Source organism: Trichomycterus rosablanca, chromosome 10 (assembly GCF_030014385.1).
Source record: "Trichomycterus rosablanca isolate fTriRos1 chromosome 10, fTriRos1.hap1, whole genome shotgun sequence".
NCBI lineage: Eukaryota > Metazoa > Chordata > Actinopteri > Siluriformes > Trichomycteridae > Trichomycterus > Trichomycterus rosablanca.
In genome coordinates, this window is record NC_085997.1 from 37,606,854 (window position 1) to 37,623,838 (window position 16,985).

At 44.0% G+C, this 16,985-nt stretch overlaps 1 protein-coding gene across 1 annotated transcript in view; it reads left to right on the forward strand.

The window, feature by feature from the left end:
- Positions 1–16,985, forward strand: part of oplah (5-oxoprolinase, ATP-hydrolysing) — a 34,849-nt gene that overhangs the window by 8,846 nt on the left and 9,018 nt on the right. Inside the window, exons 5-21 of the mRNA XM_063003303.1 lie at positions 735–858; positions 1,487–1,682; positions 1,951–2,116; positions 3,277–3,415; positions 7,795–7,862; positions 8,355–8,671; positions 8,904–9,016; positions 9,125–9,295; positions 10,456–10,593; positions 10,689–10,827; positions 12,169–12,281; positions 13,288–13,439; positions 14,144–14,304; positions 14,424–14,525; positions 14,632–14,806; positions 16,008–16,192; positions 16,285–16,431. Coding sequence (XP_062859373.1) covers positions 735–858; positions 1,487–1,682; positions 1,951–2,116; positions 3,277–3,415; positions 7,795–7,862; positions 8,355–8,671; positions 8,904–9,016; positions 9,125–9,295; positions 10,456–10,593; positions 10,689–10,827; positions 12,169–12,281; positions 13,288–13,439; positions 14,144–14,304; positions 14,424–14,525; positions 14,632–14,806; positions 16,008–16,192; positions 16,285–16,431 — 2,606 coding nt within the window. The remainder of the gene's footprint in view (positions 1–734; positions 859–1,486; positions 1,683–1,950; positions 2,117–3,276; positions 3,416–7,794; positions 7,863–8,354; positions 8,672–8,903; positions 9,017–9,124; positions 9,296–10,455; positions 10,594–10,688; positions 10,828–12,168; positions 12,282–13,287; positions 13,440–14,143; positions 14,305–14,423; positions 14,526–14,631; positions 14,807–16,007; positions 16,193–16,284; positions 16,432–16,985) is intronic.

A 16,985-nucleotide genomic window follows, 5' to 3' on the forward strand; every position in this document is an offset into this window, starting at 1 on the left:
TAATCTAAATAATGAATGCCCTTTTATTTCTGAGGTAGGTACAAACTACGCAGAACAATTTTGAATTAAGCCCAATTTGGCTGAAAAACCCCGAATTTGGCAACCAGGCGTATAGCGCCAGTGACGTCAACCAGGCGAGGTGTATAGCGCCAGCGCCCTCTGCTGTTTAAAGTCAATATTGATTCATTTTACATGTCAAATCGGTTTATTAACTGTCTCGTGATGAATCATTACATCTCTAGTGAGGATACTTTCTTTACTTGTATTATTCATTTATTTATTTAATGTGGTTTTTACACAATAAGGGAAATGTGCAGCATTGTTCTGCGTAGTTTGTACCTACCTCAGAAATAAAAGGTAAGCACACATACAGTCTTATTTTATTTTATTTTTAAAAAAGAAATAATAAAAGGAAACTTTTCAGTTAAATTTTGTTTAAAAAAATCGGGAAAAAATCGTATCGTGAATCGCATCGTGGGTAGAGTGTATCGCTACATCCCTTATTTTAAGCCCTTTGTGAATCGTCCCCCACTCATGCGTGTGCATTGACCAGACAGTAAAACGGAGGTCGCAAAGCCCGAGCAGTACACGGTGGTGGCCTGGTACGTCAGAGCTAATCGAGGACACTTTTTATGTAGCGATGTTAATCAAGTACTAAAGGCAGAACGGACACCGAAACTCTCCCGATTTCTTGGCCTGGTAAGTGCTTATAAACATTCGTGATCTCTGTACAGGAACTACAGGGGAGCGTTTGGAAGTGTGGCGCGAGCTGGACCTGCAGAGTGTGGAACGAGATCTGAAAGCCGTTCTGTCTCGGGGAATCACCAGCGTCGCCGTGCTGCTGCTTCACTCCTACATGTGAGTCCAAAACGATAATAATAATCAACCTGGTCCTGTAAAACACTCTGATTGTTCAGATCTGTCCACAGCAGCTCTATTGCAGTTGTAGTAGATCTGTGTATTTCAGATCATCGCAGTTCCAAGTGTCCTCAATTTGGAGATAGTGGCTCTTGTTGTGGTTCGTTGTAGTCCTAGAGACTTAATTTAGTGTGGTAAAGGTAAAAGTAAAATCCTTTATCATGGTTTAATAGTCTTAGGATGATAAAGTAGGTGTCGCACAGCCTAACGGGCACGTTTGAGCCTTGACTCCAGACATGAACATTCTCTCCAGGTGCTTTAGTTCACTCCCACCTTCCAAAACATGCCACTAGATGGATTGGCTGTGTCTCATTGCCCCAAGGTGTATATATTGTGAACCTTGGCTCTTACAGTCATGGACACTGTTTGATCAAAAGTATGTGGACGTTCATCCTCAGGTTTTTCAGCAACACGTGTTGTTAACAGGTGTATAACTAATAATTAGGTCAATTTCCTGTTTCAGCATGGCTGCATAGTTTGGGATGTATTTTTGTCCGAATGGGCACAAATGGTATTAAATAAGCAATGTGTGTGTGTGTGTGTGTGTGTGTGTGTGTGTGTGCGTTAGTTACCCGGATCATGAGCGTGCGGTTGGCGCGCTGGCTCGGCGGCTCGGCTTCACCCAGGTCTCTCTATCCAGCGAGGCGATGCCCATGATCAGAGCCGTGCCGCGTGGCTATACAGTCTGTGTGGATGCCTATCTCACACCAAAAATACACCAGTACCTCAACGCCTTCACCTCCGGCTTCAACGGAGGACTCGAAGTAAGTGTGTTTGTGGATTTGGGGGATTTGGGAGGGTTGAGTGCCAGGGCTTAATAGGCACAGATTTCCACAGACACACTTGTGGAAAGCCTCTCTAGAAGAGTGGAGGCTGTTATTGTTGCCCATCGTTTAAGAACAGCCAGTCTTGTGTTCAGTTGTCCACATACTTATGGCCATGGTGCTCGGTATCGTGTTCACACAGCCGAATATAAGTGTGAAACTTAACTGAATGCTGCACTGTGTGTATTTATTTGTGTGTGTGTGTGAGGACGTGGACGTGCTGTTCATGCAGTCGGACGGCGGTTTGACTCCCATGGATCGGTTCTGCGGCTCTCGCGCGGTTCTGTCCGGCCCTGCCGGGGGCGTCGTGGGCTACGCCGTCACCTCCTACACGGACGCGCAGCGCACGCCCATCATCGGCTTCGACATGGGAGGTGAGGAACGCGCAGACAGGAATAGAAAGTGATAATGAAGGGAGGAGATCATGCACTAGATGGTCAAAAGTATGTGGACACTCTCATTATTGTTTTATAAATCCAGGCGACTTGTTGCAATGCTCCCGTGCTGGCCGAGGATGGACACAGACTAGCACCCGTCCCCTCAGACACATTGTGCCTCTGTACACCAGTCAGTGAGGGATGCTTATAGAGAGTCATTCTGTGCCAGAAGTGGTCCTCCAGCACCTCAGCCAGACAGCGTGAGGAAGCATTGTGATAAACTGGTAGAGAAGTTTAGTACATCCTAAACTGGGTTGCAAAAAACACATTGTTTATTAATTTATGAAATAACGAGTGTGTCTGCAGCAGTGGCGATTTCTCTAAGACTGCAAGGGAAGCTCAGCTTCCCCTAAAATGTCCAAAATTAAATGGTGAAATATGTACAGTTGTGTTAACATTTCATTGACTACAAATGCGTTAGAACACGTTCACCTCGAAGACGAGTTCGTTCAGAATCAGCTACTTATCACAAATCGACTCGATTTTCTTAACTTAACTCGTACATTCCCGTAGCGTCAATGCATTTGGCCGCAGAAGCCGAGCGTCTCTTCACCTCTATGGGACTGCGTCGAGGTTTTTTTTTTTTTTTATGCTCCGAAACTCGCCGGTCATTGGATAAACGCCTCGATTTTGTCCCGCCCCCGGACGCTGAGCGTCTCTGGGGGTGAATGGGGCTGTGGGCGGGTCTGGACGCTGAGCTTCTGCAAGATGATTGGAGGATCAGTGGAAAGGCTGAATCCCGTTTTGATTGACAGCTCGTTTGAGCGCTACACCGTCACTTCTCAAACTCAAACTCAAAAGAAGCTTTATTGGCATGACAAATAGGGACATTCGTATTGCCAAAGCAATACACTTCATCATTCACTTTATCACTGGGAGCTTCAGTCCCATCGCGGATTTTGCGAGCTTCCCCTCTCTGAAAGACCAGCAGCCGCCACTGGTCTGCAGATATATAGTATTTTATTTGATTACCATACATCTTTGGAAGTAATGTTGAGAGGGATGTAGAGAATTTGCTGGGGTGTGGAAGACAAAATGAAAAATACAGATGTGTTAAACGGATGTTGAAATGCAGTGTTTGTTTTGTCTACGTGCAGGTACGTCCACAGATGTGAGTCGCTACGCCGGTCAGTACGAACACGTGTTCGAGTCCACGACGGCCGGGGTCACGCTGCAAGCTCCTCAGCTGGACATCAACACTGTGGCAGCGGGAGGCGGATCCTGTCTTTTCTTTAGGTACCAGGCCCCCAGCAAACCCCCCCCCCCCTGAGCAGCCACATATACAAAGATTGGCCTGTTCCTCTGCTGGCTGATCGATGGCGCCTGCACAGAGACGAGAAAAGAGTGCTCTCAGGGTGTGTCTCTCCGTACACAGTGCTGAGCTGCACTGCACTCGTCAAAGTGTAGGTGACGAGATGCATGCGGCTGCTGCTCACGTGTCGGAGAAGGTGGGTTAGCTTCGTTCTCCTCAATCAGAGCGGGGATCGGCATTGGTGGAGAGGAATTGGCGCAATCTGGCAATTGGACGCGGTTAAAGTGAGAAAAAGAGGAGAAAATGCATAAATAAAATAAAAAAATAAAAAACAATCACTTCATGTGAGCGATGGGTGGAGTGGATCTCAAACCTAGTGGCAAGCTAGACCTGCTGGGAGGAAACTGACTCCTTAGAGGAAATGCATCCAGGCAAGGAGAACCTACCAGTCTCCACACAAAATGGACCAAAATTGAGGATCAAACCTGGGTTCCTGGAGCTGTTCAACACCACCCATTTATTATAACCCCAAATATAGGGGCAATAGTGAAAAAATGCACTGAGTTGATTGGATGACCCTATTTTAATAGTACCCTAGTGCTAATAGTAGTGAACTAACTAGGCACACTGTTGAGTACAGTACAGTGCGATTTGGGACGCAGCCCGCTTCAAGTCCTGTCATTACTCTAAGCCCTGCCTTCATAAGAATGTTAAAAATCAGAAATCCAACAACGCAATGTTTGTGGAGGGAAGCTGTAGCCTAGTAGTTAAGTTAGTAGACTAGTAATCAGAAGGTTGCCGGTTCAAGCCTCACCGCTGCTAGGTTGCAAGTGTTGGGCCCTTGAGCAAGGCCCTTAACCCTCAATTGCTTATACTGTATTTCTTTTTTCCTGCGATATATATTGCGATATTAAAAAAATGCAGGAATTTTCACCACATTATTAATAATATTAATAATGCATGTATCTTACTCTAAATAAGGGACTCATCTGTGAAAAAACGTGGTGCCTACAAGGGATACAAAAGATTATGACCAGCTACATCTTTGTACTCGGTTGAAACTGAGCATTAAACTAAGAAAGCTTCAATATCACACGAGGGAATTAACAGGATTGACAAAATGGGTCAACAAAAGAGCAGCTGTACACCCGTTCCAAATCCCAGATGCCTTACTAAGCTCACTACTGAGGCATCTTAATATTTCAGTGTTATTTTGACTCAAGAACGAGTGAGAATCGGAAGCGTCCGTAGTGATGAAGGCAATCCCAGAATTCATTGCGGCATATTTTCCCTCACAGAAAAATAAACATTTTCAAACGTAAATAAATAATTATTGATTTTTAACGAGTGTTTTTATTTGCAAGTTTGGGCTCGTTAGCAAACGTAACCGTTTTCTGTACGCGAATCCAGATGTTATATTGACATGTTAGCGCCGTCCCACCTCATTCTATTGGTTTTAATGGCAAGATGCTAAATGCTAAACGCTGAAACCCGATGGAATCGCTAAGTAGCGCGTTTGAATAACCTGCCTTATAAAAGTCAATGACTTATTAGAATCCTCTCTACTGAGGCAGCTGCCTGTGTAGGTAGTAAGACAGCAAGGCAGCTCACTGGGATTTCAAACATACTGGTGTAGATACGTCATGGAAAATGAGAACGGTGTGAATTTTCATTTTGTGTCAAGCAGCAAAAAAGTTGTAGCATGACTTATTTGATTTAATTTGCATTAAGTGACCGCACGTCCTGCCATGTGACTATTGCGCATGCACACTGAACTGATATATCGTGCAGCCCTACTGTATACTGTCACAACTGTAAGTCGCTTTGGATTAAAGCGTCTGCTAAATGCAGAAAATGTAAATGTGGACAAAATATATTAGTTCTTAATTTGCTTTGCATGGCCATAAGTATATAGACGCCATGCCTATCCATTGAGGTCAGGTGTTTATCCACTGTCCAGTTTCAGCATGACTGTGGCCTGTGCACAAATCAAGCTCCGTAAAGACTTGGTTTGACAAGCTTGGTGGAGGATCAGCTTGACGAACTTGTGGTCTGTACAAACGCCTTTGAGATGAATTGGAACACTGATCGCAGGCCAAGTCTTCATCCTTACTGTGATAAAAGAAATAAATCCCACAGACGTACTTCAAAACAGTGAATCTGGTTAAGCCACATCGGAACGTGGTCATTAATACTCGTGGTTTTGGAATGAGATGTCAGACAAGCTCACTGTCGGGTGTCCACATACTTTTGTCATTTCTCTGCTTTAAGAATCGGTTCCAGTGCATCCAGTTTAATCTGTAACCGTCTGTGTCCAAAGCCCAGCATTTGTCCTCTAACAGTAATCCAACACCGGTGAAGCTGTTACAGATTAATACACGATTTCTCACCCGCATTCCTGGACACCCAGTGCTCGGCAGAGCTCTGACCTTTCTCTGAACCTGACTGACTGAGCTCCCCATGAGCTGGGACGAGTGTTTTGGAACCTGGGAACGACTGAAACTTTGCGGAGCACGGGACTGTCGGTACTGAACCCGAGGGACCCTGGAACAAAGCGCACAGTCTTCCGTTCCTTTGATGTGCTGTTATTACAGGCGCAGTCAAAATTATTCAACCCCTATTGCAAACAGGTCAGTACGACTAATATAACAAGCAGTTCTTCCAAAATCAACGACTTATTCACCCCACCTGAACAGAATCCCTTATTAAAGCACACGTTCCAATCAGGTTCCTCCAGCACACATCTAATCAAGGGCTTCATTAGTTGCATCCGGTGTGTTTGAGATAAAACATCAAATATCTGGACTGGTGCAGGGTTTGTTTGCTATGATGTTTGATCGAATGTGAATAATGGAGGTAGATAAGGATATAAAAAGATAGCAATGGCACTGAATGTTCCTAGAGATGTAGTTGCAAGTTTTGGATTAAAAGAACACTGGAAGCTATCACTGGCTTCCACCAGATTTCTTAGAAGGCGAGTGTTCAAAAACACTTGTCAACCTGACTGGGCATCAAACGGGCACAATCGCCCAAGCCAGAATAAAGGGAGGTTGAACACGATACAGATCTCTGTGAGGTGAAAAGACGTAAACTTTCCTCATCTGCATGTATGAGGGACATATGCGTAATTTGTATTTTTTCAGGTGCATGATATATTTACTAGGGCTGTCGAAGTTAACGCGATAATAATGCATTAACGCGATCTCAATTTAACGCGATTAAAAAAAATAGTGCCGTTAACGCAGATTCTAGTTCATGCTGAGACTTGACTGGTAGAACAAACGTTTTAATGTCGGACTTGCCACCGTTTTTCATTTGCGGTTTGTTAACATAATGTAACCGAGCGTTGTAGTGATGCACTTGCATAATAAAGAAATAAATACACGCTATATATTTGTCGGGAGCAGAACACTTTTATTAACTTATTCTGTTAAGGTACCAAATACCAGAAAGCTGAGTCAAGCACGTTAGTCCATGCACTATGGAAGCCCCAAAGGGTCAAAACACACTCACTTCGTGTAGAAACGGCCATCAAACCATTGTCACAATACAACCACAGAAAAGTCTGTTACAATAACTACGCCTTATCCCACCTAAAGCACCGCTGATCTACAATGTTTGCTGATGGAGAAATTCTAACCTACAATCTGACATTTGCTGCCTAGTATGTGAGTGAATAAAACTCCCTTACAGTTTTCTCTTGTCCCAGCAGTTTTTAACATCAGTACATTTAGCATAAAATGTGTTCACCATTTTAATTGTAACATTTCACATAAAAATCCTTGTTTTCTATAACATTTACACAGATTTTTTTTAATGCGATTAATCGCGATTAACTATATGAAATTCTGAGATTAATCGCGATTAAAATTTGTAATCGTTTGACAGCCCTAATATTTACATTTACATTTTCAGCATTTAGCAGACGCCTTTATCCAAAGCGACTTACATTACAGTTACAGTATACAGTCTGAGCAATTGAGGGTTAAGGGCCTTGCTCAAGTGCCCAACAGCAGCAACCTGGCAGTGGAGGGGCTTGAACCAACAAACTTTGGATTACTAGTCCTGTGCCTTAACCACTAGGCTACGGATTGCCCTATATATTCTCAGTTTACCTCATTTAATTTTTTATGTTCTTAATTTTTTATCTCTCTTGTTTGAATTTCATGATCTCTTAATTGTAACTAAATGTTTGCAAGAAGTCTTTCTGAGGTTCTAGATCTCAGGAATGTTTTAATGCTTTTAATTAATTTTTTTTCTTTATGTAAAGCACTTTGAATTGCCACTGTGTATGAAATGTGCTATACAAATAGACTTGCCTTGCCTTACCTCTCTTATTCTCACTCTTTTTCTCTCTCTGTAGGTCGGGGATGTTCGTTGTGGGTCCTGAATCTGCTGGTGCTCATCCTGGACCTGCCTGCTACAGGAAAGGTCAGAGAACCAGATTGACCCCTCAACATTTAATAGATTCATGACGAGGTCTATGACGGTGTCTAAGTTTAGTGTTTAAGACCCGGTCCCTCAAGACGTACGATCCCATCTTACCAATGACATGCCAGACCTCTGTCTCAGATGCCCAACCAAGTCCTCCAATATCCATTATATGCATCTGTCGCAGTTCCCAAGTATACACCCTTAAAACCAGACCCTTAAGATCCAGTCCAAGACCATGACCAATTTTAATAAGATCAATACCAATATGTATCCCTGAAAAATAAGACCAGGTCTGTCAAAACCAACACCAAGAACAGGTTTCTGCTAGAATCAGGACAAGCCGAGACGAGACACGACCTAGAGTAGAGCCTGAATGCCCAGATAACCCAGATAAAACCAGACTGTTCTAAGAATCTGACCCAGGACTGGAGCCCCTAATGTAAGTTTCATATAAAATCATATAAACGAACTTCCTTCCGTCTTCTGTAGGAGGCCCCCTCACGGTCACTGATGCTAATTTAGCGCTCGGACGTCTGCTGCCTTCCTTCTTCCCTCACATCTTCGGCCCTGAAGAGAACGAGCCGCTGTCCACGGAGGAGACCGTGAGACCTTTCAGACGGCTCACCACTGAGATCAATCACTTCCTTTCTAGCAGCCAGTCACAGTGTGATGATAATGGAGTGAGCCAATCAAACAGTAGCATTCCCAGAAAAGACGATTCAGAGATGACCGTGGAGGACGTGGCTATGGGGTTCATCCGAGTTGCGAATGAGGCCATGTGCCGACCAATCAGAGCGCTGACGCAGGTAAAACATTAGTAAAGTCTGATCTTATTTCCTTTATGTGGGAAAATTAGCAACGCACACTAATCCACTGTTGTACTAATAGTATTAACAGTATATAATATACTATTGTGCCTATAGTATAGTACACTTTTCTGCTAATTGTGTAGTGTAGTATAGTGTAGTACACTGTTGTACTAATAGCATATACTGTAGTATAATATACTGTTGTATTAATCACCTGATTTGTGTTTAGGCGAAGGGTCACGATACATCTCAGCACATGCTGGCGTGTTTTGGAGGAGCAGGAGGGCAACACGCGTGTGCCATTGCACGAACACTGGGCATGAAATCCGTCTTCATACACAAGTAAGTGCTTAGTGTGAGTGTGTGTGTGTTAGCGGTGTGTGTGTGTGTGTATTTGTTGAGGAAGGTCACGGTGTACTTCACTGGAACACCGTCTCTCCCTCCGTGTAGGTACAGCGGCGTGTTATCAGCGTACGGTTTGGCTCTAGCGGACGTGGTGGAGGAGGTTCAGGAGCCGTGCGCCCTGCAGTACAACACACACTCCTACTCCGAGCTGGACCTCAGAATCCAGCAGCTCTCGCAGCGCTGCCACGATACACTGCACAGGCGTGGATACACCAGGTCACACACACTTACACACACGCACCACCTTACAGTGGAACGTTACACGTAGTAATAATAATAATAATAATAAATTCAACTTTCACAGTACGCAGGGACGCTTTACATAGGAATCATAATCACAAACAAACAAGAGCTGAGCTGAGTAAACAAGAACGTTTTTAGAAGAGGTTTAAACTCTGAGAGAGACGAAGATGGAGAGGAAGAGAGTTCCACAGTGTAGGGGCAGCAACACTAAATTATCTACCACCCATGGTGGTCAACCTAAACCTTGGAGCTACCAGGAGACCAGCATCCGACGACCTTAACCTACGAGAAGGGACACGGCGGTGTAAAAGATCAGCCAGATACAAGGGGGCCAGACCGTGAAGTGCATTAAAAGTGAGCACTAAAATATTATATTGAAGATGCTTATTGACTGGGAGCCAATGGAGTCGTTCTAATACCGGGGTGATATTGGGGTGATACCGACTGGGTCAGAACTCGAGCAGCAGCATTCTGAACGATCTGCAGGGGTCAGAGGGATTTTGAGGGAAGCCCAATGAGGAGAGAATTGCAGTAGTCTAGTTTGGAAGTCACAGAGGCATGTACCAGGGTGTCAGCAGGTTAAACTGAATGGCTCCCTCTAGTGCCAGGTTAGGAAATGACAACATCTGACCACTAGTGGCAGTAAATAACTGTCTGCAACTGGTCATCAATCATTATTGTAGGTTTGAGGCAAAAATAATACAAAAATGATGTTTTAATAATGAATAAAATGATAATAATAGCATTTTTACTTGTGGTTTATTTAGGCACAAATTGTACAAGCATGTTTTTAGAAGAATGCCTTTATTTGTCATATTTATGTATATACAGTATTATAGTACACCATTGTACCTATAATATAGTATAGTGTAGTATAGAATAGGATATTGTTGTGTTGTTGTACTAATAATATAGTATAGTGTGATATAGAAAATTATATTAATAGTATATACAGTAGCAGGCACTGGCAGTAAAATTCTTTTTCTGCATATCACAGCTTGTTTGGAAGCTGGGGTCAGAGCGCAGGGGTCAGCTATTGTACGGCGGCCCTGGAGCAGACAGGGTCAAGGGCCCAGCACTGGATTTATTATTTTGTACTGATGCGAAACGTCTGTGTGATTCTCCCTCCGCAGTTCTCAGATCAGTCTGGAGGTTTTCCTAAACATGCGTTACGAGGGAACCGACTGCGCGCTCATGATCGGCTCCGCCGAATCCCCCGCTCACTCGCAGTCCTGCGGCGCCGGGGACTTCCGCACCTCCTTCACCGAACGGTAACACCCTCGTCGGCGTTCCATCCACGCCGCCACCACCACCACACCTCAGACCGGAGGAAGCACTGTCCAACCCCCTACGTTTCTAATAACAGGTACATGAAGGAGTTTGGCTTCACCATCGACGACAGGCCCATGACGGTGGACGACATACGTGTTCGCGGATCCGGAAAGTCGGGGATCGGGTCGAAATCCGCTGCCAAAACGGTGAATCGGGCGCCCACACCTGCGCAGGTATGGCATGTAAAAGCGTTCAGATTTTAAGTAGCTAATAATAATCAATTTCTAATATTATATAGACATTCCAAATAGGTTGTTTGTTCAGACTGTCTGTTTTACATACGGTGGATTCAGAAAGTATTCGGACGCCTTGTCTTTTCACATGCGTTTAACATTAAGCCCACCTGCCTAATATTAGATTCCCCTGGCTGTGTGACCAGGAGTTTGCATGTTCTCCCAGTGTCCCATAGTCCGAAGACATGCAGTCAGGCTGATGAAGCTACTAGCAACATGTCTGGGGTGTTTCCTGCCTTACACCCAATAAATCCGACCCACCGCGACCCTGACCAGGATACAGCAGTAATAAAACAGACAATGAATGAACGAACGAATGTCACACTATCACACTACCTCTGCCTGCTCGTTTTCATCCCATAATGCATCCTGGTACCATCTCATCCTTAGGTGCATAGGCATCCAGCTGTCCACATGATGTCAGAGGAAACATGGTTCATCAGACTAATCCACTTATGTTCATCGCACTAGGGTCCAATTCCGTTGCTCATGTACCCGTTGAAGGAGCTTTTGGTGATGAGCAGGGGGCAGCATGGGCACATCTCCAGCAATTTAATAATGATAATAATACGTTTTATCTATATAGCGCCTTTCACAGTCTCGAGGTCACTTAACAGGAGAGGAAGAACCAAAATACTGATTGAAAAGAAAAGTGTTCAGTAGAGATTTAGCGCAGGGATTGAGGCAGAGAGTTCCAGAGCTTAGGAGCTACCGCAGTGAAAGATCTGCCACCCATTGAGGGCAGTTTAGTCAGAGGACCTTAAGGAGCGAGAGGGAGTGTAGGGGGTGTAGGAGCTCCTGAAGATAAGCCGGGGCCAGACCCGGGGTGAGGACTCTCGCTGCTGAGTTTTGAATGTACTGCAGTTTAGTTGGAAGACCTACGAATTACAGTAATCGATGCATAAAAAAAATGAAAGCATGAACCAGGGTATTAGCATCGGTAATGGAGGGTATCATTTCTGCTGAAGTAGCTTTTCTGAGGCATCCGGGTGGCCATGACCCGGTCGCCGGTTCACCGGTAGTCCTTCCACGGACCACTTTTGGTATGGAGCTGAACACTGTTATGGGGAGACAACTGGGTCAGGGTATCTCAAAAACGAGGCGTTCGCGATATACAGTCAGGCCCTCGACACAGTTGCTCAGATCCTTGTGCTTCCAACACATCGACCTCAACAACTAACTGTTCATTCTTGAGTGTTCATTCAGTTTACTAAGCTTTATCGCGGAGAACGCATTCAGATTAGTACGTCTGTTCTTTTTGCTTTTTTTCCTCTGATGAAGATGACCAAGTGTTTCTTTGAGGATAAATATCTGGACACGAGCGTGTACATGTGGGAAGATCTGTCATGTGACCACAGCGTTGACGGTCCAGCAATCATCATAGACAAAAACAGGTGTGTAAAACTTTTACTGCACGGCGTAACAGAAGCTCAACTGGTACAATAACATAGAGGAGTGGTTTGTTTTCGAGAATAAAATATGATTTTATAGTTACAATTATCCAAGGACCACCATAAACAGGTCTTGCTGAAACACAGTGGTCACTGTCCTCCGCTGTCAGGTAAGCTTTGCGTCGGATTAGAGGCCGGCATGCGAGGCAAGACAAGTTTATTTATTTAGCACCTTTCACACACCGCGGTGAAAATACAATACAAATAAAGTAATAACGTTTGGACCGCTCGGGTGGCGCAGCGGTAAAAACGCACGCTGGAACACCAGAGCTGGGATCTCGAATACATCGTATCGAGTCTCGGCTCTGCCTGCCGGCTGGGCTGAGCGACCACGTGCACAACGATTGGCCTGTTGTTCATATAGTCATATAGGGGTGGGATATTAAAACCGGATAGGGACTCTCTCATAACTAATGCAATTACGAGAGTGCGGATCAGGGTGTGTCTCTCCGTACACAGTGCCGATCCGCACTGCACTCGTCAAAGTGTAGGTGACAAAATGCATACGGCTGCTGCATTCAGGGGGCGTGGGTTAGCTTTGTTCTCCACAATCAGAGCGGGGATCGGCATTGGTGGAGAGGAAGCATGACGCGATCGGGCAGTTGGACGCTAAAAAGGGAGAAAAAGGGGAGAAAAGTGCTTAAATAAAAGTAGTTACGCTTAAAAAGCTAAAATGAGAATATAAAATAAAAATGAAATGAAATAAAATAAAATGCCAGAGTGAAATAAGAAGCCACTGATTTTAAATCAGTACAGTAATGCTTGACTGAAACAGGACAAATAAAAGCCTTGATGATGCCAATACCAAGCATGATGGTGGTTATATGCCCTGTGGCTGTTCTGCTGTCAGTGACTCAGAGCTTCATGTTCTCAGATCATCTCTAACAAGATTCCATCCAGTCCATGACTGCATGATCTTCTCCATAATACCTGATGAATTCTATTCCAGCACCATCCTGGTTGAACCGGCTTGTTCGGCCCGACTGACCGAGAGTGGAGACGTGTGTCTGGACGTGGGAACAGACAGCAGGTGTGCGCTGGGGACCGAACTGAACGCGGTACAGCTGTCCATCTTCTCCCATCGCTTCATGAGCATCGCAGGTACGAGGACGGGTGCCGGACTGGCAGGAGAGATTACATACGAGCACATTTCTACAAAATTAGGACATTTCAAATTTCCATTCAGGTATTTCCTTGAGAAATAAGGTGAACACTTTGTTTTCTGTGCAGGGAACAAAAATACACGACACACTTTGATGAAAGTGAGGAAGGGATCGAGGTGATATTTAATATAGGGAATCTCTACATTAAACCGGATAAGCAACTAGTGTCTTTATTGTAGGTGCCTGGGGCTTTCGATCTGTCCATCACAGTACAAATGCTCCACAATTTATGATGGGGTTACGTTCCGATAAAACAATCATAGCCGCTCGGGTGGTGCACCGGTGAAACACATAGCACACGAGCTGGGATTTCTAATACATCGTATTGAATCTCTGTTGTTCATAGGGTAGGACAAGCTCATAACTCTGCTTGCTGATTTGATGGCGTCTGCACAGAGTAGAGGAATAATCCTGATCAGGGTGTGTCTCTCTGTGCACAAAGCTGATCGGCCTATGAACTCACCTCGTGCAGGTGAAAAGATGCAGTTGGCTACTGTACGTGTGTCGATGCGGGCGTGTGCAAGTCTCGCTCTCCTCAATCGGGGTGGAGATCAGCATCAGTAGAGAGGAAGCGTAACGCGGTCGGGTAATTGGATAGGACTAGATTAAAAAGATCTTCTCGTTCATCTGTCTAACACACAGAGCAGATGGGGCGTGTCCTACAAAGAACGTCCATCTCCACGAACATTAAGGAGCGACTGGACTTCTCGTGTGCCGTATTCGGACCCGACGGTGGTCTGGTGTCTAACGCGCCTCACATTCCCGTTCACCTTGGTGCCATGCAGGAGACCGTACAGTACCAGGTACAGAGGCAGGAGCGCGCGTCCAAAAGTGAAGAAGAATGAGGGTGTAAAATCACAGTTTTTACAGTTATAGTTAATGGAGAGTAAAAACTAAAGACTCTTTCTCTCTCTCTCATCAGTTAAAGGCTTTAGGAAGCAGCCTGATGGAGGGAGATGTGATTTTGAGTAATCACCCATGTGCCGGTGGAAGCCACCTTCCAGACCTCACTGTCATTACACCGGTAAAAACATTAAAGGACTTTAAAATGAATTAGTTGTGTTGCAGAAGCCACAAGGTTCGTGTGCTTTACCAGTTTTTTCTCTCTCTCTTTTTCTATCATCATAAAGGTGTTTCGGCGTGGCGTGAGCGCGCCAGTGTTTTTTGTGGCCAGCAGGGGTCATCATGCCGATATAGGCGGCATCACTCCGGGCTCGATGCCCCCGCATTCTACCTCTTTGCAGCAGGAGGGGGCAGTCTTTACCTCCTTCAAACTCGTCACAGGGGGAGTCTTCCAAGAGAAGGGTAAGAGAACTTCACTACTAGATACCCATGTTGATCACAAGGGTTGTGTCCATTTCAGACTGATCATGCACACACAAATAAATAAATATAAGTTTAAGAAAATTACAAATAAATATTGGTTGAAATATTAGCTAAGAAGGCATCAGCTGGGTGTTATCACCGACACTGTAAAATATAGTGGTGGTAGCATCATATGAATGCTTTTTAGGAACACGGACTTGCAGTCTGTTCAGGACTGATAGGAAAACGAATGGAGCCGAGCACAAAGTTGTCTTATTAATTTTTTTATGTGTAACAATAGCTTGTTAATTAGTAAACAAAGGTCAATGATTGAGCAATTACGATACGATTTAGTTTAATTTAGTTTGTACATGACGACTGAGGGAGGAAACGTCACGTGTACAGAGATCTTCCGATTGTTATTGTTCAAAATAAAATCAATATATATTTTTTTATTTTTGGTGATCAGTAATGATTAGGGATGTAACGACGCATGACAAGACAGTTAAAAACCGATTCACATGTGTAATAATTCAAATCGGTTTACATGTATAATGAATCGATATTCACTTTAAACAGCAGAGGGCGCTGTCGCTATTCACCTTGCCTGGTTGATGTCACTACAGGGTTGCCAGGTTCGGAATTTTCCAGCCAGATTTATATATGTGAGGGTACTTTATTTATTTGTATTATTTATTTATTTAATGTAGGATTTATTTCATTTCAGTTTTTTTTACACAATAAGGGAAATGTGCAGCATTGTTTTGCATAGTTTGTAGCTACCTCAGAAATAAAAGGGCATTCATTATTTAGATAAATTTCTCTTTTTTTAAAGAGAAATAATAAAAGGAAACTTTGTCATAATTTGTCTTTAATTTCATTTTGTTTAAAAAGTCAGGAAAAAAATCTTATAATGAACCCAGTATCGTAGTGTGTAGCGTTACATCCCTAATAATTATATATATTTTTTTATTCAATTTTTATTTATTTTTGTATTTTATTTATTTTTTATGGTAATTTTAAATCTTTTTGTTTTCATTTCCATTTCAATTTTTTTTTTTTTTTTTTTTATGTTATTATTATTTTTTAATAAAAAATTTTATGGTAATTGTTTTTCTTTAATTTCCTTCAGGATTAATAAAGTATTTATCTATCTATTTGTCTGTCTGTCTGTCTATTTATCTAATTATTTTTTTTTCAGCGGTCACAGAGGCCCTCCTGGCTCCTGGTCGTTACCCAGGATGCTCTGGGACGCGGAATCTTCACGACAACCTGTCCGATCTGAGAGCTCAGGTGGCAGCCAATCAGAGAGGGAGTCAGCTGGTGGGAGAGCTGATTGATGTTTACGGATTGGAGGTGGTCCAGGCGTACATGGGTTATATTCAGGTGTGTGTGTGTGCGTGTAATAATAATAATAATAATAATAATAATAGGTGGAGATAACCGCCCAGGTTTATCATAACTCTGTGTGTGTGTAGAGTAATGCAGAGCTAGCTGTACGAGACATGCTGAAGGAGTTTGCGAAGCGCAGACGCGAGCAGAGCGGCCTGCTGGAGGCCACGGCTGAAGATCAGATGGACGATGGGACGCCCATCAAGCTAAAAGTGAAGATAGACGAACAGGAAGTACGTCACGCACACATTTCACACATAATTCTGAGTGATTATGTGACAGAACAACGAGGCGAACTGTGTTAGTTTAGTAAGCTTTATATAGCGCCTTAATAATCTGTATTATGAGCTTCATGTCTGATTAGGAACCTCTCTACTGAGGCAGCCGATCAGGTAGGCAGTAGGGAGTAGGACGGGTCACTAGGCTTTTGAACTGACCCAGGGTTTCTCATTATCGCTGCAACAGCGACCCCTGCTGTCTGGTCTGAACTCTGACAATACACTTAGGCTAAGAATCTGCCGTGGCATCGGTGAAAGGCAGATGAACGGTAATGGGGAAATGGCAATGACTACATGGTGGAAAAATGTTACCCTGAAAGGTAACCAGCGCCCCCTCCTGCTGACTAATGGAACAGGCGTCCATACCTGCTGTTCTAAGTTATGCCAAGTTCACGCTACACGACTTTCTGATTTGCCGGGTCGCTGTACTGGATCTCTTGTAATCGGGAGTCTTTCAAGTGGGTGTGTATTTCACACACGACACCATCTATCACCAACTGGAATCTCAG